This window comes from Uranotaenia lowii, chromosome 2 (genome assembly GCF_029784155.1).
Source record: "Uranotaenia lowii strain MFRU-FL chromosome 2, ASM2978415v1, whole genome shotgun sequence".
Taxonomy (NCBI): domain Eukaryota; kingdom Metazoa; phylum Arthropoda; class Insecta; order Diptera; family Culicidae; genus Uranotaenia; species Uranotaenia lowii.
Genome location: NC_073692.1, coordinates 357,186,781 through 357,211,171, shown reverse-complemented (window position 1 = coordinate 357,211,171; position 24,391 = coordinate 357,186,781). Strand labels below are relative to the sequence as shown.

The following is a 24,391-nucleotide window of genomic DNA, read 5'->3' as shown; positions in this document are numbered from 1 at the left end:
TCTTCTTCTTCTTCTTCTTCTTCTTCTTCTTCTTCTTCTTCTTCTTCTTCTTCTTCTTCTTCTTCTTCTTCTTCTTCTTCTTCTTCTTCTTCTTCTTCTTCTTCTTCTTCTTCTTCTCCTTCTTCTTCTTCTTCTTCTTCTTCTTCTTCAACGTCAATTAGAACATGCAGATTTCAGAATTGTGTTCAGTTCGGAATTGTGTAAGCCAATGTTTTGAATCTGAATCGGTTTTGAAATCTTGCTGGTATTTTTGAACTTTTTGACCTATTTTCTCTCGGGGAGGATATGCGAATAGTGCGTATTGCCAAACATGCATTTGCACAAGCTGTATTCTTCCATATTTATTTTCATGTTTTGCCAATTTGGAAAATGATCTTTTATTCAACAAATCTCTTTGCTTTCGTGGTAACTCTTTCAATAAAATCTCTACACATGTCATTCTTGAATGTGAAACTCATTCATGTACACATCGCTTACAACCCAATGGGATTTTCTTTTTTTTTTTTGGCAATCCGTTAAGATTGGCCAAGTTGAAATCTTATAAAATATTGATCTACCTACATAAATTACATCAGTAATATTTGTGACATCAAATAAATTCTTCGTATTTTTTTTGTATTAACACAAGTGTCCAGTGCCTTCTATCTTCAGTTTGGTAACACCCTCTTGTGGAAGTAAATGGCCTTTCAGAAAAAGATATTTAATTTAAAAAAAAAATCGTCCTTGTACTTCAATCACGTAAGCCGTACAAATGTCGTTTTCAAGGAACAAATGTTCAAAAATATGTTAGTTAGCCGAAAGGCTTTCAAATTTCTCATTGTTTCTAGTTGGAAGTCAAAACTAATATCGCATGTCGACAGTTATTCCTGTTTAACCCAATATGTGTAACTTTTCTTATATTGACACATGTGACAAGTTCACTTCAGCTTTAGAATGGTTAAATATGTATGGTTTAGAAGAGTTTCTGGATTTCTGGATTCTGGAATTCACTACACTAATTTCGTGCAATCACATGTGCTTTCGTAAATATCGCTTAAACTAAAAATAATGTTTAAAATTACTTGTTACTGTACAGATAGCCAAAGGGCTTCAAAATCATTTCTCACGTCCAGTTTATAGATATATCGCAAGGTAATGAAAAAAACCTTGCTGTAACATAGGATTGCTATGTATCAAAATTCACCTGCTTATGCACCCTTCAAAGCTGCATTTTAAATTTCACTTTAAAGAAACTCATAGTAGTTATCTGACTAGAGCACTAACTGGTCTGTAAAAAAAAACTCTGTATAATGAATCTTCTGTTTGGTTTAACTATGATTCCGAGATAATAGGTACTACCTATATTTTCCTTCCACCTAGTGTGTGATTGCCCTTTTTTTTATCTGACTACATTTCATTTGTATGTCTGAATTTAAGTAAGAAAGTTATAAAGAAAAAAATCATTTCAAATGTAATTTTAAGAAGCGCAAATGCTTGAAATCCCTATGTGGATAGGCTAAATGCCAACTTTCAGATCTTTTTTTTTTTAAGCCCTCACTGTAGCATCCTGGTCAGAGCATATTCCGATCATTGTAAAATCAAATCTCCTCAAATAATTTATGATTCTTAAGATTCTTTCCAACTTATATGTAACTGTCTCTCGTTCGCTTTACAACTTCTCTGTACTCTGCCTATCATGTACCGTCAACTGGGGCAACATGCAACAATTTTCAACTTCAATGGCTTCTAAAATACTTATGTTTACAATTAATCCTACCCCTTATGCATCAAAAGTTTTAAGGATGCTGGAGTATCAAATTGGCGTAGTTAGAAAAATTATAGGTTTCTTCAGTTATTTTTAATTTTCTAAAAACATGCGATTTTCACCCTCCTTAGAAAATGGGGTAACTTGCAACAAACTTTGTTTTTAATGAAAAATCTTATGAACACGTACGAAAATTTATAGTTTTTAATATATTAGCGATGCCTAAAAGATCATTAGGAGGAGAGTTGGGAACCCTGGTTCAAGATTGTTCATTTTCACAGTGATCATTTTTAAATCTTAATTACGTGTGTTTAAATTGTGGTCTTATTAGTTAATATGGTTGGAATTGCGTGTGAATTGTTGGTGAATCCGGAGGTTATGGAGTTCAGGAGAATAGTTCAGCAAATTGCAGGTATTGTGTGTTTTTAATTTTGAACATATGCCTGCTTTGGAGCGATGATGACTCGCAATTCGACATTTTGTTTTGGTGTTTCGAGATAAACTCGAAAATAAAAACAACATCAGATGGCGCAAACGTAGCTTTTCGCAGGTGTCTGCGATAAAAAGCTTCCCACTTTAGACGATATCATTACAACGCGTTACATCAACTGAAATATGTACCGTCTACACCGACATCTGGTGAGTAATTTTTTTTTTCAACGACATCTGGTGGACAATAGAAATAAGTACCTACAATGTTCAAAGCCGGCTTGATAGGAATTCCAATTGTGCGTAAAAAGCAATACCATTAATAATCTAACTATTACATATTGTTAACGTAAGATTGTTTTTCATCGTTGCTTCCCAGGTAGACTAATTTAGCAAAATACACGTTTATCCCAACAAGGGCCGTTCACTAATTGGGTAAGCAAATGAGGGGAAGGGGGTTTTCACATTTGCTTACAATCTCTTACGTCGAAGTTTTTAGTTATGTTGACAAATTAATTGGCGTTTTAAAAATTTGCACAAATTTTAGTAGCATGGCAGGATTTTTTCACAGAATTTTATGATTTTTAGGTCAAGAACGTAACCTTTTTTTGATGGTACTTTTAGCTTAATTTGATCATTCGCCTTTCAATCAACAATCAACTTTGTTTTACCTTTAAGAAATTTCCAAAATCGTGCTTAAGTGATTAATGAACGGCCACCAGGACCAAAACTAAATTATAGCATTTCTTACAATATAAGCTAATAATGCTCATGGAATTGAATAAAGTTTCTGATAAATGTAAATTTTTATCATAGTTTTTCAGCTTTTTCCGATTTCATTTTACAGGAGATTGCTGAAACTTGTTGATATTATCATCTGCATTTTTTTTCATATAAAGTAGATTTTTTTCAATTGGATCTTTTAGATAACTTTTTTTTTCTTTTCATATGTCGAAATAATAGTTATTTTTAACTATCAATTGCTGTTTTATTTCCATCTCAAGATCTGCTTAAGATCTTTTCAAAAGTAGTAAAAATTTGAACATTATTTTGTACATGCAATGAAGCTCAAAAAGAGGCATAGAGAAGAAAGAATTGAAGAATTTTCAAAATGGTATTAATCACGAAAAATAGTTCGAGAAGTTTTTGTCGACATATTATGAAAAATACATTCAATTCAAAATATTGTTTTTTTTCAACCATAAAAGCCTTTTGATAATTCTTTGATTAAACAGGGATCACCGTTAGGGAAAAAAAGCTAGTTTGATAGGGATGAAATGTCGATGGTAATAATTTTCTTTCAATACTTAACTCAATATATATATATATTTATTTAACGTTTATCGAATGCCTCGTAGAAGTAGGAGTTTCCTTATGAAACGTCTAGGAGCATAGAAGGTGTAGGAAAATACGATCGCACCATTGATCAAAATGGATCCTGATCTTTACCTTTTTCCAACTAACACAACCCTTTCCTTTGATACTTGAATATAGATTCGCAGACGTACAGACGGTTTCCATAGTTGGTGATACTTACTTATTTCTGGTTCTGACTATTTCAAAATTATTTTTGGAGTATGCAGGAGCATGAAGTTGCTAGTTGAACCTAAAGAGTAGCAAACTAACATTCCTTCCTTTTTCCCCATTGACTACTAGGACGTGGCCGGCGCCGTTATTAATCATTTTAAAAAACGGAGAGCATGAGTTTTGTACATTGAGAATGAACTGCTAATCCCAAGCACCATTCTTTTGGACTTTGTGCAAAATTGATGGCCTCGATTAATCACGGAGTAGCAACCATTGGTGACGTGGAACTTGTTCTGCTTAGCCACGCCAGCGATCATGGAATTCGAAATGCGCATGAATTGATAAAAAATATAACAAAAAAATCATCTTTTCTTTTGAAGTACGTAATTAAATACCATTACCATCCGCCGAAACAATTAAATAGCATTTCGAGTTCAATGATTTAAGGTGGATATGAGTAGTCAAACAAGCTAAGCTAAGCTATTAGCGATGCCTAAAAGATCATTACGCATGACAACACCAATTGCAGTAGTTTTTGGGTCTGTAATAACTAATTTTCACATTTTTTCTGAAAATGAAGATGCTGCATACATTTAGGGGTTAATACTACGAAAAATTCTAAAAGCTGAAATCATTAAAATAAATGTTTGGATGAATGAAATTCCAATGTTTACAAACGCGTGATGCAAAATATTCATATTCCAACACATGGAAACGAGATTTACAAGGTATTTCTTTGATTTGCATTTTGTTGCATTTAACCCCAGACACCTAACGGAATTTTAAAAATATTTATTTAAAAAAATTGGGTGATTGTTCGAAAAATATTTTCACACCAACAATGTTGGTATAACATGAGGAAACCAGTAAAAAGTTTGTAGGTAATATTATCAAGCCGATCCGTCATACTGGGTAAAGTTTTTTTTGGCATAAAAAATGTTAATATTTGTACATTTATTGCTCGATTTTTCAAATTTTACATAAAAATAAAAAACTTAAGAAAATTAGCTTAAGATGTGAGAAATTATGTCATCATCGTTTTGTGATCATTAACAGATAACTTTATTACAATACATTAAATTAAAAATTGATTTAATGTAGTGTTATATAAATGTTGCATCGAGCCCCGCTGTTGCATGATGCCCCGTTTGACGGTATGTAATTCTAAGTATTTAAAGTAACATTATGTCATACTTTACCCATATGAGCTTTAATGCTTAAAAGTCCCTATGTAGATAGGCTTTATGCCATATTTCGTCAAGAATACCCATGTGGATAGGCTACATGCCATGTTTAATTCATTGAATTTATTTTCTTATCCTTTTATAGGTTTTCAGATTTCTCAGGTATATGATGAAATCTGCAAAAAAAAAGGCTAGGCACAATTTTCCCGTTTGTTTGGATAACGTGCCGCTTTTAAGCCTAACCCTTTTCTGATACCTTCTTCTTCTTCTTCTTCTTCCTACTGCTGAACCGCCTGCTGTTTGGGCCGCAGTCCAAGGGGAGAAGGGCCAGTGGCAACGACTATATGCCCATACGTCTCATCAGTATCTCAGAATGGATCAAAATTTTCCTATAATTTCAATTTATTTACAAGTTGTTGTGTTGCTTCAAAAGTTTACCCACCACCACCATCTCAATTCTCTAACTGTGATGTCGGTCGAGCAAGAGGCAAATTAATGGGAGTAATTAATTATTTAAGCACACTTTATATTAGTCGGATGATTGGGTTGAGCTTCAATGGTTAATTTTCCACGCGCCGTGCCTTAAACATTATGTTTAAAATGACTGCCATTTAAAGCACATACGTACTAACGAATGGATGCCTTTATTATAAGAACCTGCACATCAAGATGGAAAGAAAGCAGCAACATTTCGCAACAGCTTGCTAGCCTTTTTCATATAATGTCGATTCCAATCGTTCACGAGAGCTTCATCTCAACCTTCACTCCTCGATAAAATGCCAAATATTTAGCGCCTCATTAGCGTTTCTTAACTCGACGCTTCTTAAGCTTATAAAACCTAGGTGTACTTCAGGTAGCATTTCGATTCGACAGCCCTCATCTCGATTAGCTTCTATTTTAGCGTGACATTTGAACCCCTTGAATCCAGCTTAGTCTAACCTAGTCTATATAAGACCTCCTCATTTGAAAAAATATCTAACTACTTTACATAACCCAGAGCGTAAATTGTTTTTTTTTGTTTCTAAGCTAGTAAGTAGTAGGTACCTTCTGTTGCATAGTAACTTTTAATGTAATACTCCAGCAGCGTAGTTCCCTTAAACGTAAAAATGTTATAAGAAAAAGGTGCAAATCGAAAGCAAGTCGAACACCTTTAGGGTGCCTAAGATCTTCATCACTTCTTCATTCGAAAGAGTTCGAGATAGAGGGGAACCTTCATGTGGGGCCGATTTTTTTTTATTTTTGCTCTATACTTACCTTTGAGCAACGCCACGCGATAAAACGTGATGAATATGCATGATGAGATGTGGATGGATGAAAAACCATTTGCAGCCGCTCTGCATTTGTTTGTTAATCGCGTTTTAAGTGGGAACATCGCGCTCTAACAGATTACATATCAAATTACGTAACTAGTTAGGTGTAACTTGATGCATTCTTCCTGGTGATGATGTTTGCATAAGTATTATCTCTGGGCAATGATATGTTATCATCCCTAGGTGATTAGGCTAATTATGTCGAGCAAATCATGATGAGAAGGAGTGGTTTAAAGCTGAATTGAGACGAATGTGGAAGCAAAATGGAAGCCGATAAAGTGATTAGTTTGATTTACTAATGAGCTTTGGGCAATTGGTAATACTCTTCATCAATTAGCAATGTCATGGTTGAAGTTTCAAATAAAGGACTCAAGTCGAGACGCATAACTCGACAGAAGTGATGGAATAAATCCCTCTTATGTCCAGTTTCAGATTTTAACTAAGAAACGCTGTTATTCTCTCCATACAACTTTGTTCAAAATAAACTTTTTTACAAACTTTACTTAGACATTTGTTCAAAGTATAGACTACTTTTTCTTGCCACCTTTCTTGCCCCCCTTCTTGCCTTTCTTCTCCGGTGCCGGTGGCTTGAAGTCCTCAAATTCTTCTTCAATCACCTGACAACCCCGGGTTTCCTTCGGCCGTTTCTCGATCATCGGACCCTTGGGAGTCCTCAGCTCCAGCTCAATCTGATTCGGAGCTTGCTCATCCCGAGAGGTTTTATTCTTACCCAGTTTGAGCACGAAAACGTCAACATTTGGATCGCAGGAACCCTTGCGACAGATCTCGATTCCACAGGCATTGGCCGGATCCGTCGCTTCCGGATCCCGCGTTTGCATGCAAATATTCCTCATCGGGTCCGGTCTCGATCGATAGTGTTCTGCACAGATAGGTCGCTTACTTCGGCACATCATAAAGTCACCGGACCATTGCTGGGCCGGATACTTAAGGTTTCCACGGACCACCGGCAAGCAACAGGCATTCTTCTCGCGTTGAACATATTTCTCTTCCAAAGCGTAGGTGCCTTCCGGCATTTTGAGAGAGGTCTAAAAATCAAGATTCTTAAAATTTTGAAACGGAATTCCCATACAGACTTACCCAACATCCCTTGGTACAAGCACCTTCAGTTTCCTCTCCATCCAACATAACCTTAATATCGGAAAATTTCTCCACCCGAATGGTAATAGCATTTCCATTCATCTGAGCTGTGTACTCATCATAGGGTGGACAAACTTCTGTCATCGATCCGGGAGCAGTTACCAATGAAGCCATGCTTCCCCTAGCTTCACATTGACCGCAGATTATCGGATGGGGATGTGCCGTTTCATCGTATGTGACACACTTCATCAGCTGTTCTCCATGCTCTGGATCCGTTCCCTTAAAGCAGGTTATCGCTTCCTGATCCTTGCCCCCGAACATAACCTTCTGGGTGATTCTAGACCCTAGACAAGCAATCCTTAGCGTGAGGATTACATATCCCACAACCGACTCATCCTCCAGCTGCAAGGGATACATCGACCGGATAGTTTCCGACACCGGATAACACTTTCTAGAAATGGAATCCTCCGAAAAAATACTTTCAGCAGACTCAGTCTCTTTATCCCGCCGGAAGTTAACATCATCATAGTTCTTCAGTAAGTTAAACAGGATCTCATTGGCCGGTTCCCTCCAAGTCCCCAAAACCTTCCGATTCCCGTCCGGTTCCGTTTCCACAGCGGAAATATCAAAGCTCAGCTGCTGTTCCCTCAAATTCGTCCCATTCAACGTGAACATACAGTTTTCACCCTGTTTGGTAGTTTCCACATCGACCTGGGACCCGAAATCCCGTTCGCAAACCTCGCATCGAGCCAGTTTTGCCAACTGCAGCCGGACACACCGCTCCGGACACTTGTAAACTTCCACGGTCTCATCTCCAGCTTCTGCCGATGCTCTAGGGGTACCCGGTTCCAGACGTATGCTACCATTGCTGTTAGTTCCATTGCCATTGGTTCCCTTTCCGTTACCGTTCCTATTTTCCGGAAGCATCTGCAACTCCTCCACGATCAGTTCCAGCTGGAAGATGCGATTCGAGGAAGTCATTCTAGATGATGTATGGGAGCAGGTTCAAGAATAATTTTAAATTTTGGCCAGGAAGAAATTTGAAAAACTTTGTGGAATTTGGGTAACTGTAGATAATTTTCCAATCAACGAAATGATTGTACTGACTTTTTTTTTTGCTTGAACCCTGCCTGCTGAGTTTTGGTTGAAAAACCACGGCTTGTTGAAAGTTTTTCGATACTATTCAGTGTTCAATAAATATTTATTTCATTTGAGAGACACGCAAGCCATAACCCTAGTAAAATGTCTAAATATAATAAATATAAAAATAATTACACATTCTATGTATCCCTACTATAAACTTGATTATTAATTGCATTTTTCTTCTTATTTTCAGGTATGTATCCTTTTTCCTGAGTAGTCCTTCAATGCTTCATCTTTTCTATTAAGTAAGTCCATGTAAATTGTACAAATTTGTGTTGAAAAATATGAACCTTTTTGATTAGAATTTTGACCCCTAGTATCATAATTAAAGGCTCGATTATTAAATATATCATTAGTAGACTAAAGTAGTCAACTTAAAATGTTTGAGCGATTTTAAATCAATCAACATTCACGAATTCATTTTCGATCAAACTTGGCTCAAAAACTCTGTCAATATTCGTAATTCTCAATTTATGAGCTGGAATTAGTGGGTATTGACAAGTCAATAAATTCGATTGATTATCAGCCGAATCGTTTAATTTAATTACCTCAAATTGTTGTTTTCCATTTCTTTTTCTTTCATATCAAGCTTTCTCATCAACATGTCAACATTTTCTTCGATGCTGTGTTTTTTTTTTACTTATAACTACTTTAATCAATAAAATCATTTGTAATTTAAGCAGTTACCTAAACAAGCTTGAGTTTTTTTCAGTAAAAACATTTTTAACTGTTATTTTAACTTTCTATTCTGTAGAAATTTCAAACATTTCTCTCAACTCTTTGAAATATTTTCTAATATCTATCAGCTCTCTTGTCAATTTTCAGCTTTCAATTTTTCAAATCTGTTCTCTTTTTTTTGCGGTTTCAGTACACTTGCTTGAAATGCTAACTAATATTTATCAAATGTCGTCTCCTCGACTCGCCATTTTTTTTTTTGTTTAAAACTGTGCTCTGCTGACTACCTTATTTGAAAAAATCAAATATTAATCTTCTTGAACCGCCTTTTATGGTAACTCAACCTTCACTAGCTATTCTCTGGACGCACAAGTTTTTTTATTTTTATTATTATTTAATCTGTCACCTGATTTTTACAATTTCAAAAATTAACATAAATAGAAGTTGTCTTCTCAACTCACTTGAAATGTTTACTAATATTCATATTCTCAACTACCCTGTACCCAAAATTCGTTTTGATGCTGTTTTAACACATTGCGAACTAATTACAAGATATCTCGTTTTTTCCGCTTGCCACGAGGATTTCTGAATCTTGAGTTAATTTGCGCAAAATCCAGGGCAAATTTGAATTTAAGTGCAAGAAAATCTGATAAATTGCAAATTGACGAAAAGTTTTAAAACCAGCTACTTTTGAAAAGCGTCAAAAATGCTGTGTTTCACATTTTGACAATCTAAAAATACAAAAATGTGCCAAATTACGTTAACGTTCATCCTAAATATATTCAAAATTTATCTGGTGTGATATTAACCTGTGCCTTAACTATTTGGACGGTTCATTGATTGAAAAGTACGGTCTTTACACCACTTTTTTACATTTTACAATTTCAAAAATATATACTTACGTGCAACGTATGGCTTCTAATCTCAGCTTTCTTGGACAATAAGTGAAATTTTTTAAGCATTCGGTAGCTGATCTACAGCCTTTCTACCAAGGTATATTTATTCGTTTTTTTTCTTAGACTTTGAATATAACGGGTAAATTTCTGGGACGGATGAGGGTTAAGCTGTCATCTTAACTTGTAATCCTCTAAAATATGTATTCCCTGTTTTGCAAACTATAAACGTCTTAACACACTTGAATGCACATAACTATCAGCTACCCGAGGACTGAAAACTTACCTACTGGTTCTAAGAATCATAGCCGATTGTCCCACGTAAGGTATAAGCCTGAAATTAAAGATTCCCTACAAAAGCACTTGAAATATTAGTTTCTGGAAAGGACAAAAGGTAAAAACTATATTTTTCTTATTATAAATTGAGATTTATGTACGCGCTGGAAGAAGATCGTATTTTTATATAAATAAAATTAGAATTGAAAAACAAACACTCTTATCAAAAGTATTACGAAAAAATCAAAACGTTTGACTATAAATTTCGGTAAATTTATTTAAAAATTAAAACAAAGGTGCTTATTCTGCAACTCGAGTGGCGTGACTCACGGAATTTCACTTCTTTGTCCAGACTCCAGAAAATGCTTCAGGAAAGAAATTTGAGTTTCGATGAGCTCTAAAGACTAATAGCAGCACATTTGAACGAAAATTTCGAGGCTAGAGAGACTGTTTAATCCAGCAAAATGATATGAAATTTCCCAAGTCACGTCACTCGAGTCGCAGAATAAGCCCCAAAATATTAGGATAAAAAATTAATTTAAAACAAAAAATAATTCAAACTAAGTTATAGAATTTTATTGATAACTCAAGGAAGTTTATTTTTTATGATTGATTTGGTAGACTTTGGCGTCCTGAACTCATATCTTTCGTCAGATTTTATCTATCAACTCCAGTTTCGTTGATATGGAGTTTATAAGTTGAAAAATAAATCAGTTTAAAAAAATGATTCCGAATTTGTGAATCAAATTCATTCATTCAATCATTCATTCAATCATTCATTCAATCATTCATTCAATCATTCATTCAATCATTCATTCAATCATTCATTCAATTTGGAAATAATATTTTGATGATGAATAAATTCTCCAGTTTTTTTTTTAATTTGGAAAGATATCATTACAAATACTCCTGATCTTGCTGAAAAAAAATTAAAAACGTTTAATTTGTTTTAACAAATTTGTTGAAGCCGGCAAATCGATTTGATCTTTGCTTAGAAAGTTATCTTAAATTCAATTTGGTATTAAAATTTATAAACCTTTAAAATTCTCGTATGAAACAAAATGGGGATATCAAATAAAAAGAAAACTTCTATTACTTTGGTTTTTGCAAATTACTTGCGGTCTTGGGGAAAGTTTGCTTATGCTTATGCTTATGCTTATGATACATACACAGCCAGATCTTATCAGCATCCCAGTGAGTAGTAAAAGTACATTTACTATTCATCTTTACTCGGCCGGGCCCACTGTGCAGTATTGGACGCAAAGACAACTGGATCACAGAGAGGAAGAAACGTAGACAACGATTAGATTTTTTTTTTTACGTTGGGATCTTATTTGCGAAAAGAAGTTAGCTCCTGGATACCGGTTCTTGGTTATTCCTCCTCAAATGGATGGAGATAAGGTTATTTCACACAAAAAATCAAAATTTTCGTCTGAGTTGGATTTTTATCTGTTTGTTCCACAAAACTTAAATTCTTTGCTTAAATTTATTCAAGTTGGATGTGAAAATTTTGAAATTCTTTGTACCTTGTACCTTGTCTCTGGTCATTGACCTTGGATATAGCGCCAGTGCTCGCTCTTGAAAAGAATCATTGATAAAACAGAAAAAAACGTTATTAAAACCTCCATAAAATCCTTATCAATAAAGATAACTTTTCAAAAGTGTTTTAAAAAAAAACATCATCCTCCTTCACATACCATTTACTGTATAAATTTACTGCTTACTCCTTAGAAAACATTTTTGACATTGATTAAAATAACTAACATGAAACAAATTGTCGAATACAATTGCCTTAGCACAAATATTAAATACATAATTGAGCAACTTTTTTTTTCAAAAACTTCATATCCTCCGCTTTCACCATGATGAAATTATTGCTTAGCAAGCTTTGACTTCTCCTCGTCTGAGTGCAACAAAAAATGAACAAGAATACTAACATAGTGCGACAGCAGATTATGTAATATTTTTTTCAATTTTTAATTAATGAAAAAACATCACTTAGCTTTATTTCCTGTATGGTTGAGCGCTGGGACCAGCATTTGATTTTTTTCTGCTGCGTTCAGCAAGCAGATTGAGAGAAAGGATGAAACAGTAATGGGAATCAAGAAACACGGATAGAAGTTTTATATTTTCAACATTTCCCAACTTCCCCAATACAATTTTCACAGGTAAAACACAAATATTCGGGGATTAGTCAGATATTTGGCCTTGCGTATGAGATTCCAAAACCATAAAACTTTTAACACCACTGAAAATTTCACCTCGAACATTTTCCGGCACCATGTATTCTTATTCTTCAATTGAAAGAATAATTTCTATAAATATTTCTACAGAAGAGATCACGGAAATTTTCTACGGACGAAAAAAAACGCGTGCGTTGCAATCAAGTCAACGCCTACTCATGTAACTTGCGGTCTTGGGGAAAGTTGATAATTAAGTTAAAACCTTTATTTTAGAATTTGTTTTAGTGTTTTAAAGTTTTATCAAAAAGTCAGAAATTTCTTAAATAATTTCAACTTTATTTTAAAAGTCATTTAAAAAACAAAAGCTAAAGAAAATAAAATCATAGCATATTTGAATTCAGGGCATCCAGAGTAATCAAAAGAAGCTCTTAAACTATTCGCACCTCGGAAAAATGTGACTTTGTGTAAATTTTCAAAACCCCTTCGGAATTTCAAATTAGAGCGTTTAAATAAACTAAAAGTTACAAAAAATAAAATTACGGTTGAAATTGGTGTCTTGAAGAATATTTGATATCAGCATAACATTTGTACTACTAACATGCTGATAAAAACTTTTTAATAAAAACTCTGAAGGTAGTGTTTCTGTGTGTCAAGATTTGAGTTTCAATGCAGAACTTTTATTAACTTGTCAATCGAAATTTACATTTAAAAATTAGTTAGGCCAAAAATAATTACGAATTAAAAGCCAATTTTCTGACACGTTTGTTAACACTTATTTTGTAGGTACTACGGTAAATTCATTACTTCATCTGAAAATTGTACTTGGAAAAATCTCCATGAGGGGGGGGGGGGGGGGGGGGTCAAACCCCTAACTCATGACTCGACTACATTACCGGCTTAGTATGTACTTACTACACCCACAGACCCAATCTTACGCCAAAAACGAAATCTCAGCTTGGTGCTGCAATTGGAATCATGCTTAGCCCAAAAACTATGAAAACATATTGGAGAAATTGACACTGTGCGTTCCCAAGAGAGACTATCTCATTACAACAAAAAATTGATTAAAAAGCCACCGTTGACAGGTGGATGAGCTTCAATCTTGGATCATCTCTAAAACGCTCCGTAGAAATTGTTTTTGCTTCCACTCGTGTGTTTGTATGCAGCAGTTAAGGGTACCCCGTGTGCAATTTAGGTATTAACACAGAATCACTCAACGTGTAGCCATGGCCGTACACGACTTACCTTCAGCAAGGTTAACTAAACAATGGATGCTCTACCGAGAGCTGAGTAGATGCACGCTCACACAATAGTAGTCGGATTCATACACGCTTAGAGGCAAACACTCAAATATGCATAATGTATATCACACATCTTCCCCCTTCTCCCAGGAAAATGAAACAAAAAAAAACAACTTTTGATTGAAGAACTGATAGCATGAATGATTTATATTTACAAAAACTCGTTCTCCGTAAAATGAACATAGTCAGAAAGATATGCCGGGGTTTTATTTGACCGTTGTGGGCGCTTGGAATTCTCAGCTACAACTTGCTTGTTCGAGATGTTTTCCCTCCAAGGGTGGACTTTTTTCGTCTGAGACACATGCCGTTTCACCGTTCGACCTTCATCATCAGCGAGGAGCAAACTACCATTCTCCTCTTTGATAACCGTGAAGCGTTTCACATGGAATCTAGAATCACCTTTCATTTTCGTCTGACGCTCAATGATAACGGTATCGCCTGATTTCACTGAACTCGTCTTTGCTCCACGCCGAACGTCCTCGCAAGCTTTGCTTTTTAATTTTATTTCACGATCCTTCTGGTTTAACAGATCATCATTGTAATCAGATTTTCCACGTTCAAGCAACGGTAAACCTCGTTTAATTTTTCGACCCATCATTACTTCTTCTGGGGGAACCTTTATTACCGAATGAGCCCCGGCGTTATATGATTGAACAGCATTTTGGAGTTCCTCACTGAAGTGGTTTCCACTTGAAACAGCTATAGACATTGCCTTGTTTACAACTTTCATAAAGCTCTCCACCAATCCATTTTGCTGAGGGAAGAATGGTGTCGAGAAAATAGTTTTAATTCCACGATCAGTACAATATTGTGCATACTGTTCACCGTTAAACGGAGGACCGTTATCGGTTTTGATGGAACTCGGAAAACCTTCCTTTTCGAACACGTCATCCAAAATCTTCCTAGTGAATTCAAATGCAGTGGACTTCACTGGCCGAGCTATAGCATAACGAGATCTCAAGTCAATAATGACCAAGATGTATATTCCTCCAAATTTCAAATAAGGCCCGTTATAATCCATGGCTATTATTTCCCAAACAGCTTTTGGGGCAAATGTTCGAAGCATGGGAGTATGTCTTTCAGGTTTTCCAGTCGCTGCGCAATGAATGCAAGTTTCTACATACCGTTCAGCATCTGAAGATATTCCAGGCCACCAAACACACTTGCGTAAAATACTTTTTAATTTGGCCGTTAATGGATGCCCACTATGAGCTATGGCTAAGGTTTTCTCTCTCAAGTCTTCAGGAACGACAACACATCCATTTTTCACAAGGATACCTACAGACACGAATGGCACAAAAGAAATAATAGTGTCTATATAGAAAAAATAAATAAATAAAAAACGAAGCATACCTTCCTTCGAAAACAAGTCACTTGAAACAGCTTTGAATTTCCTTAAATCTTTTGCCCAATCTCCTGACTCCAAGGCATCTAGTACACGTTGGAGGGTATTGTCGCTAGCCGTGTGTTCCCTAATCTCGTCCTCAGTCAAAAACTGCAAAGCATTAGCTTCCAGGTGTGCAATTTCCCACGGGCTAGTGTCCTCGTTAAATGCCTCGTCATTACCTTCATAGAGACGAGAAGAAGGATCCGCAATATTCTCGCAACCACGTATAAACTCGACTTCATAGCTATAAGGGCTCAACCTCAATGCCCAGCCATCAGCTCTTGTTAAAGCCCGTTTTGCCGTTTCTCTAGACCGGTTGAGTATGAATGTGATGCCCTTTGCATCAGTGCGCAGAACAAAATGCCTACCAAGTAAAAAGTAAGCGAAATGTTCGACCGCCCATACAGCGGCCAACGCTTCACGTTGGTTTTGTGCATACTTTTTCTCAGTTGTCGTTAGCGCCTTCGATGCAAAACTTATTATTCGAGGATTTCGAACACTGTCTTCTTGTACCAACACCGCACCAAGAGCATTGGGAGAGGCATCTGTATACAAGACTGTTTTGTCCTTTTCCGAAAAGTATCCAAGAGAAACTGTGCAACGGATGATACGATCTTTAATCAATTCAAAAGCTTTTTCTTGCTCTTGTCCCCAGTTCCAGGATTTTGAAGAAACTGTAGCCCACAACGGAGAAGAAATTTCGGCAAAATTTTTTAAATAGGGGCTTACAAACGAGGCTAGTCCTAAAAAACTTCTTAGCTCAGATGTTGAGTTTGGATGGCGAAATTTTCTTATATCTTTGATTTTTGAATCATCTATGTTAAATCCCGACTCATCTAACAAATGGCCTAAGAATTTAATGCGCGTTTGATCAAACTCGCATTTAGCAGTATTGAGGGTTAGATTGTTTGCCTTTAAAATCCTCAAAACATGTGCCACAGTTTTCCGCAGATCCTCCAGAGTACTAGCGAACAGAAGAATGTCATCAATGTAGACAATTTTGTTTTTCACTTCTTCCAACACTCGTGACATTTCTCGTTGAAAAATTTCGGGAGCACAGTTTACCCCGAACATGAGCCGTGTGAATCGGTACATACCATCTTCTGCAAGGAAAGTCGTCAGATCACGTGATTCACTGCTCAATTCCAGATGATAATAAGCATTGGACAAGTCTAGTTTCGAGAAATATTTAGCCCCATGCAGCTTCACTTTCATTTCTTCAAGCAAAGGCAACCGATAATATTGGCGCTTAATTGCTCTATTTGGTGCGCGCATATTGACGACTAGACGAAAATCGTCCTTTCCCTTGGGAACAGCGGACATCCCACTGATCCAATCAGGTGCGGTAACAACTTTCTCAATAATTCCCTTCATTTCCATGTCTTTCAGTCGCATTTTTGCTGCCTCGCGATATGCGGCCGGCACATTATAGTAGGCGTTCTTCTCTGGAGCAATTGACTTGTCAACGCAAAATTTCACTTTTACTCCTGGCATCCTAGGGAACAGATCGGTTTTCTCTACCTTTTCACAGTTATAGATTTCGGCCCCAACCTTCAACAGTTTCATGTCACTGGCAGTACTCCTACCAAGCAACGAACATCGTCCCTGTCTTACCACCAGGAAGTCTGCAGCGATAACAGGTTTTTCTAATCCAATAACTTGAACCATAGCTCTGAAAGCGTAAGCCACCGACATAGGTTTACTGGAAGCATAGCCACGCAAGTTTTTGTTTGCCGGTACTGCGATAGGATGAAGTGTTGCTGTCCCAGCTCGAAATTGCTCTTCAAGTTTCTGCCAATCTTCCCCACCTATCACGTTTGTATCCGCTCCTGTGTCAATGAGGAATTTTATTGGACTTGATGAGCCAATAGCACAATCAATTGTCACATCTCCAAGCGAAAGTGCATTGATTTGCTAGAATATGAAAAATATATTTTCAAACAAAATGAATGAACAAGAAAACGATGAATAACTTTGTGGTAAGTTGTTTATTGAACTTGCAAAACTGTATTTAAAATAACATTCTAATTTGTGTTTACCTGTGTTTTAGGATTCTCAACATGAGTTGCAGAATTAGAAGGTCCTGGTTGAAAAGACTCGGATTTGAAACGGCTTTCCTCAACAACATGGATTCGCTTCCTACGACATGTTGCCGCAAAATGTCCGAGGCGTCCACAAGAACGGCACGGCTTGTCCAAAGCTGGGCAGCGTTTGTCAACATGAGCTTCTCGATTACACCTGGAACATCTTTCAAATCGTTGCAGCATAGGCTTTCCGCCATACGTGGCCTTTGGTCTAAATCCATCGTTTCGCTCGTACGAGCTATTATATTTACGCTTTACACCGGTATCACGAGAAAACCTGCGAGCTACAGCCATAATAGACGTTGAGTCGTCAGCAAATGAAGGCTCGGGAAGGAAAGCTTCGTCCCGCGCTGCTGACTGTACTATGAAATTCGTGTCATGCCCATAAGTCCTTGCTGCTTTGGCTAGTTCCCGATTTCTTAACCCTTTAAGGAGTTGCGTCCGAACAAATCTATCTTGGTCAGTCGGACTGTACCCGCAAAGCCAAACTTTTTCCATAAGCCTAAATAGAGCGTAATATTAATATAAATTTGTTTTAATATAATTTTAGGAAACTATCAAAATATACCTGGAATGGAAACTGACTGCCGATTCACCTTTTTCCTGATGCATCGAAGAGAACATATCGTGTTCGGCCGACGTGTCAGTTAGCGCTTTCAAATAATCTTCAATATTCCTAACGAAAATCGCATAACAATCGGGCTCGTTAGAAGCGGGTCGCAATTTTGCCGCACGGACGATACCCTGCAGTTCGTCCCCAATAGATAAATAGAGAAGTTGCGTTCTTTTTACCGGATCATGAGCATTTGATAATGACGCTGCGATTTCGAAGTTTTCAAAATATTTGGTCCAAGTTTCCCACATCTTGTTAGCAGGGACCCCGCTCGGAAACGATTTCATGTTATCCCACCTAATGCTCGATGCACTGGCATCGCAAGGCAGAGCAGTAGCGGTTGTTGTTGGTGCTAGGAAAGGTACTATGGGATTGCTAATATATTGATCTGACATCGACGCTGGATTACGATCGTGATCAACACCGCGAGTCTTGGCCCCAGACAACTCAGCAATAGTTTGCTCCAGTTCCAGCACCTTTTGTCGAAGTTCACGTGCTTCTTGGTCCGGATCAACGGTTCTAAAGTAATCGGCATAATCGTCATTTACCTGGGCATCCACGCCACTGCATCCCGCGTTACTTTGGTGTAAGCGGACATACTTCCCTGGACTGAAAGTGTCATTTACACTTTCATCCTCGATTTCGTAAGCAGGAGCACGGACATATTTACCGGCGGTTGACATTTTGAAATTCGCAGAATGAGAATACTCCTGAAAAACAAAGAAAAACTCAAGATGCAATTTTGCGAATTTTCAAATAGCTTCTTTTTAAGTTCACGAGTCAACTAAAACAAAAATAAATCTTTCTCAAACAGCTTCCAGTCATTCTAATGAGCATTTAGTCCAGAGCGAATTAACACTTCTTATGCTCATTGCGAACCGTTATAGTTCCTTTCAATTATTGTTATCATCACCATCAACTGATGCTCGTACTGAGCTAAAAAAAAAGATACTTTTTATGCTCGTCCCGAGCTTTTCCATACCAACCGAATACCACTAAAGCTAATCCTGAGCCATTAACACTTTTCCTGCTTGTTCCTGCTGAGCTTTCTAAAATTTCTTTTGTGTTCATCCGGAGCCCGGTAATTTGCCTCACTAATTAAGCCACAAGTGCTTGTTCAACCCTCATAAACACCTTCAATGCTTGCCCCGAGTTTTTTTTCATTCAAACCAAACATCCTGCTGATGTTCGTCCCGAACCAATCAACACTTTTCATGCTCGTCCCGAGTTTTTAACCATTCCACTACTGGTGCTCGTCCCAAGCTTTTTAAAATTCCTTCAGTGCTCGTCCCGAGCATTCTAAAATTCTTTTTGTGCTCGTCCCGAGCTTTTTCTCAACGTGCTCGTCCCGAGCTTTTTTCAAAGCGCTCGTCCCGAGCTGTCAATAATTCCAATAAGAATTTAAACTAGTGCTTTTCCCAAGCTTTTTTCAACGGCTCGTCCCGAGCTTTTTTCTTCGGTGCTCGTCCCGAGCTAAACGCATCTTTCTTGCTTCTTCTAATTAATTTTTTTGCACTTAAACTCACAACTGCAATTACACACCGGCCATTACACGAAAGTGAAAATGAAAAATTTAGAGCGGCAGTGCTCCACGTTTAATTTACGTTTGTCTCACTTTTTCACTCTTTTATTTACTCTTTTATTTCTGCACGTTGAGTGATTCCGGCTAGGATAAGGTTCCTTTTCAACGAATAATAAAACCTGTCACGGTCGTCAATGTGCAATTTAGGTATTAACACAGAATCACTCAACGTGTAGCCATGGCCGTACACGACTTACCTTCAGCAAGGTTAACTAAACAATGGATGCTCTACCGAGAGCTGAGTAGATGCACGCTCACACAATAGTAGTCGGATTCATACACGCTTAGAGGCAAACACTCAAATATGCATAATGTATATCACACACCCCGAGCAGACTTTTATGGCAAAATTATAGCAAATTATGCTATCACGCCCTGACAGCCAAACTTGCTCTCATTTTGCTTGACATAAGGTGGTACACAGCAAAATGGAGAGCAAACATTTTCATACTTGGTTAGCAAAGTGATGCCTAATTTTGCTAAAACTGAGATCTTAATTACACCTCGTTTTTCGAGAGCTCGGAGAGCAAATTCATGCCAATACAAGGTGTCAAGTAAATTACTTTTACAGCAAAATTTGGCATCAATTTGCTTTCAAAAGCTATGGAAAAACGAATCAGAGAAAGAAAAATTTGTAATTACGTTGCCATTCGTGTATGAAAATGTTGCTCTTTTTTTGCTGTGTACCTTATATGTCAAGTAAAAAAAGAGCAAATTTTACTCTCAACACGTGATAGCTTTATTTGATCTTATTGTGTTCTAAATAAAAAATTATCAATATTTCAATTACCTTCCTCGCTGTTCTTTTGAAGAATTTCGGTTTATGCTTGCTGCAATATTGTGATAATACTGACATCTAAACGTGATTCAGCTGTACTAATCATAAAAATGCAAATATCACTATTATTACTGCATACCTGCAGGCGATTTTTTTAGCTAACATTAAGCAACTGATAATCTAGCTTTGATTATGTCATTTCAGCCTCATGTACAAGATTTATTCAGTGAATATTTAATTTTTTTTTCTCAATTTTAATCAAACTCTATGCTTCCCAACTAATTGAATTCAACTTTTTGGAGTTTTGCTAAACAAATTGAACTGATTTTCACCTAAAGTTAATTGTAGTTGTTGAACATTTAAAAATTCTACCAGAAATTTGCTAGGTTGATTTTACTTGCACAAACTTTGCTAATTGAAGTGAGTCTGTAGTTGATCAATCTAGGATAATTATTTAATACAATGAAATAAAAAAAACCAATTTTTTCAGGGATTTTTATCCTGTGGGAAGATTTATGTCGACCAAAAATTAACCATAAGTAAAGATAATCAAAAATATGGCAAATGTCATCAACTTTTAAAAGATCATGTACGATTGATTTGGCATTATCTTGAATTTTAATCGAAACGTTTCTAACAAGTTTATTTGAGCAACTGAAAAAGCAAGCCATTCTCAGAATTGCTGTGATTTTCACGTAACTATCATATTGATAAGCAATCGTATATAAAAAGTATTTATGAAAATACATATTGCCAAAGACACAAAAGCGTACAAAACTGAACCTGTTGGAATTAGTCGAAGCTGTTCCCAGGGTTTGGGATGAATCATCCAATAGGATGAAAATCCCTTTAAAAAAAATTGAGCTATACTCAAAAAGGTAAGCTACAAAAGAATACGCCTGTAGATATACTGTGATAATACTGATATTCGCTAGTTCTTGATTAGTAAGGCCTATTCAGATGTAGAGGGCAGTGTGGACACAACAGTGCAGCAGAAAAAATAAATAAATCGATCTTAATGGAATGTGGTTTGAACTTGGAAATACTCAAGTACGGCGCAGAAATCATCATAAGACTCATGAACTAAACTGTAATGTTACTTAATTTACTTACATGAAATAGTTTTGGGGGTCATGGAAGACGACAGAATACCAACCGAACCAAACCAAGTGTTTCCAGCCCAAATCCTTGGCCCGATGGGAGCGGCTGTTTTGTCAGTTGTTTGCACCACCATTCATTCCAAAATAAGTTGTGACGGAAGTAAATAACGTACACGGTTCGTTCGAAGCACCCAATTCTGCTTTCCACATTGGTCTCCAAAAACGTCCGGTCGAACTATATTAGCGACACCAAAAAATCTAAAATTGATATTCCGCTTTTATTTTACTTTTCCTTTGAATGCCTTATAAATTTAGAAGAAACAACATTCTTACCTACCAAAAACTGTTTATTTCCGGGTGGTGTCATCACAGGACCAGCAGCACATCTCGAACAACTTTCTTTGCCTTTTTTCTGGTTCCGGTTGTCTCCCAACGCATCCTGTTTGACGTTTTTTCACTCTGTCTGAACAGTGGATGGGGGCAGACGCAAAAGAGGTTAAAACGAGTATCTACTTTTGCCGATTGTTTCTAGACTTGTACACAGCGATGTTACAACAGTTTCGACTATTGAACATCCCTCCGCGTTGTTCCGGTTATTAGAATATTTTTAATGCTGAGAACCTGGTCGTTAAATAGCCAATTTCTTTTAAAACAACTTCACTTTAAATTAATATTCGAAATCCGATCCGACCGAACGTCCGTGATTTTTTGTTTACATTTTCACACTCTCAATCAGTAATGCTCAAGTTGAGTAAATTAATCTCCAAAAACCGGGTTTTCTAATTTGAAGTGTTATAAGAGTATTCCGTTTCAAGTAATTTTAGCACAGTTTTATTCTGTGCAAAGTATAATTGTTTACTTCAAGTTTGTACTATTAATCATTTACAATTTTTGTATTTACATCATTAAATCGTGTTCTTTGTCATGTAATAGTGTATCTCATCTTCAGTGCAGTTATGGATTGAATTTTTTATCAGGATGTTATTGTTGAATTGGGGGCCTTTCCAATTTTACGCAACGCAATTTTCGAGCATTTCCAACCCCCTCTCCCGCCTACGTAACACATTCGTTTCAGAATTTCTAAGCAAAATCCACAAAGTGTAACAAGGTTCTATACCTTGGTCAGATCATTCTGAAATTTGGTATGTGACCTTCTGGTAAGATAAAAAATAATTTTGACTCGGAGCGAGTGGGATTTACCATGTTGAATTCTTCCTATACTATGATTAGTATACTGCAGTTCGTTAAATTATTCAAAAATTACTGTTATGGTAAAGTATGTAACTTCTTCAATTTTCATCCGATTTTGAAAAATAACCACTTAAAATCTTTGTTTTGAATTCAGTTTTAAGTGCAATAGAAAATCAGATTTTTTAAATGTTACCATCGAGTCTAAAACTTCCAATCAAACAAAATTTTCTCTAAAAAATGCGTTTTTTATAATTTTTTCTTTCATAAAGCCGTTAATAACAACATGTTGATGATGCGCCAAAATAATGTTCAGATGATCAATATCAAAATTGTTCACCTTTAATATGCAAAAAAAAAAGATTTCGAATTTCTTTCATGCGGTCCGAGATATTTCAATCTAAGTGCATGTACTTTTTTTATTTTTCAAAACTTTCATATTTGGAGCATAACTCAAAAACTGTTCTACTGATTTTTTTTTTTAATTTCGTTTTCGGATTCAGTGCCCGATTTCACATTAAAAATATTGGTCAGTCAGTCAAGTTCAAGATATTTTTTTCAAATTTTGTAAACTAGTGTTATTGTCGAATTTTTTTTTTAAACCACCTCACTTACTAGTTTTTTGAACATCGTTATTCTATATACTTCTAATAAATTATTAATAAAACAAATTTTGCAGGAAAAGACAACGAATTTCACGTTGTCCTTTTTCCTAAGGTTTAAATTTTATTAAAAAAATAAAATAAAATGGAAAGACCTTAAAGATGCCAACTTTTGCTATCGTATAAAGTTCTACACCAAATTATGCTAACAACTTGCTGTTGATAGCTTATGTAGGTCTCTGCTTGCTTTCAAAATAAAATAATTGAAACCTTACTAATGCCTCATTTTGGTATCAGCAAAATTTCAACAGCAAATTATGGTTTCATTCTGCTGTTGATACCTTATTTTGGCCTCAGTTTGCTATCTGTTTGGGCATCAAAGTCTACTCGGGACCATTTAGATAATTCAATCTAAATTTGGAATTCAAAGGAGTCCCAGTTAACGACAGAAGTGTTTCTTGAAATTCCGTTTTTATGGTAATACACTAGTCGACGTAACCTGCTTTAGAACATAAATATTGATGAATTTCAATACGAACGAAAAATGTCATAAAACGATCGCAATTAAAATACCTACACAAAACATATCCCGATTGAATCGATTACCTGACGGAAAAAACGGTTCCAACTTCAGTTCATAAATCACTCGACACATGGTTCTGACCCCTAGGTGGCTTGCTCCCAGAAGCTGATATGTACATATGTATATCACCCTTAGCTCTCCTTAAAGTGTATCAAGTTGATAGCTTCATAACTTAAAGGCAGGTGCAAATGGGGGCGTTCCGTGCAGGTCGAACCAGGTGATTGATAAATGGGGAATCTACTACTAGAGGACGCCGGTGTGGTGGCGTGCCGGAGTGATATGTATTAGGTAGCAATGGATACCCATAAATATTAGCATGATCAACTGAAGGTGTCGGATAGTTGAGTTGCGTGCAATATCGGCAGCAACCAGGAAAGAATCGAAACCGTAGGCAATTCCGAAGGGTAGCCCGCGGAATAGATGGATTAAGCTTATTACAAAGCAGCGTGAATCGAACGCCAATTTGTCTCAATTTTGTATCGCCAGGAGCAGCGTTGCTCTTTACATAACGGCTCTCCGGGTCTCGATTATTTATGTTGATCACATACAAACTAAGTTCCTCGAAGTTTACTCAGGTATGAAAACGTCGGGAAATTCCCAAACGCAGAGTTAGCTCAACAAACCAATCAATCTTACTCAAGTGTGAATCGTTAAAGGAACACAGCAGATGAAGAAAAGCACGAGTTATTATTATAGTTGGGCGAGGGGTTT

General features: G+C 36.5%; 2 protein-coding genes across 2 annotated transcripts in view; one reads left to right on the top strand and one right to left on the bottom strand.

Annotated features, from left to right (window-relative positions):
• Positions 1-24,391, top strand: part of LOC129745760 (peroxidase) — a 168,395-nt gene that overhangs the window by 73,496 nt on the left and 70,508 nt on the right. The gene's annotated exons all lie outside the window — the stretch shown is intronic.
• LOC129745761 (uncharacterized) lies at positions 6,659-8,416 on the bottom strand. The gene is made up of 2 exons (XM_055739085.1): positions 7,293-8,416; positions 6,659-7,240 (listed from the first exon to the last, which is right to left on the bottom strand). Exons 1-2 carry the CDS (start codon positions 8,271-8,273, stop codon positions 6,722-6,724), a joined length of 1,500 nt encoding a protein of 499 aa, XP_055595060.1. The 5' UTR covers positions 8,274-8,416; the 3' UTR covers positions 6,659-6,721.

Coding starts and splice junctions, on each gene's coding strand:
- LOC129745761 (XM_055739085.1), bottom strand. CDS start 8,273: ATGACTTCCTCGAATCGCATCTTCCAGCTGGAACTGATCGTGGAGGAG. Junction 7,241..7,292: donor CTTGTACCAAGGGATGTTGG/GTAAGTCTGTAT, acceptor CTTGATTTTTAG/ACCTCTCTCAAAATGCCGGA.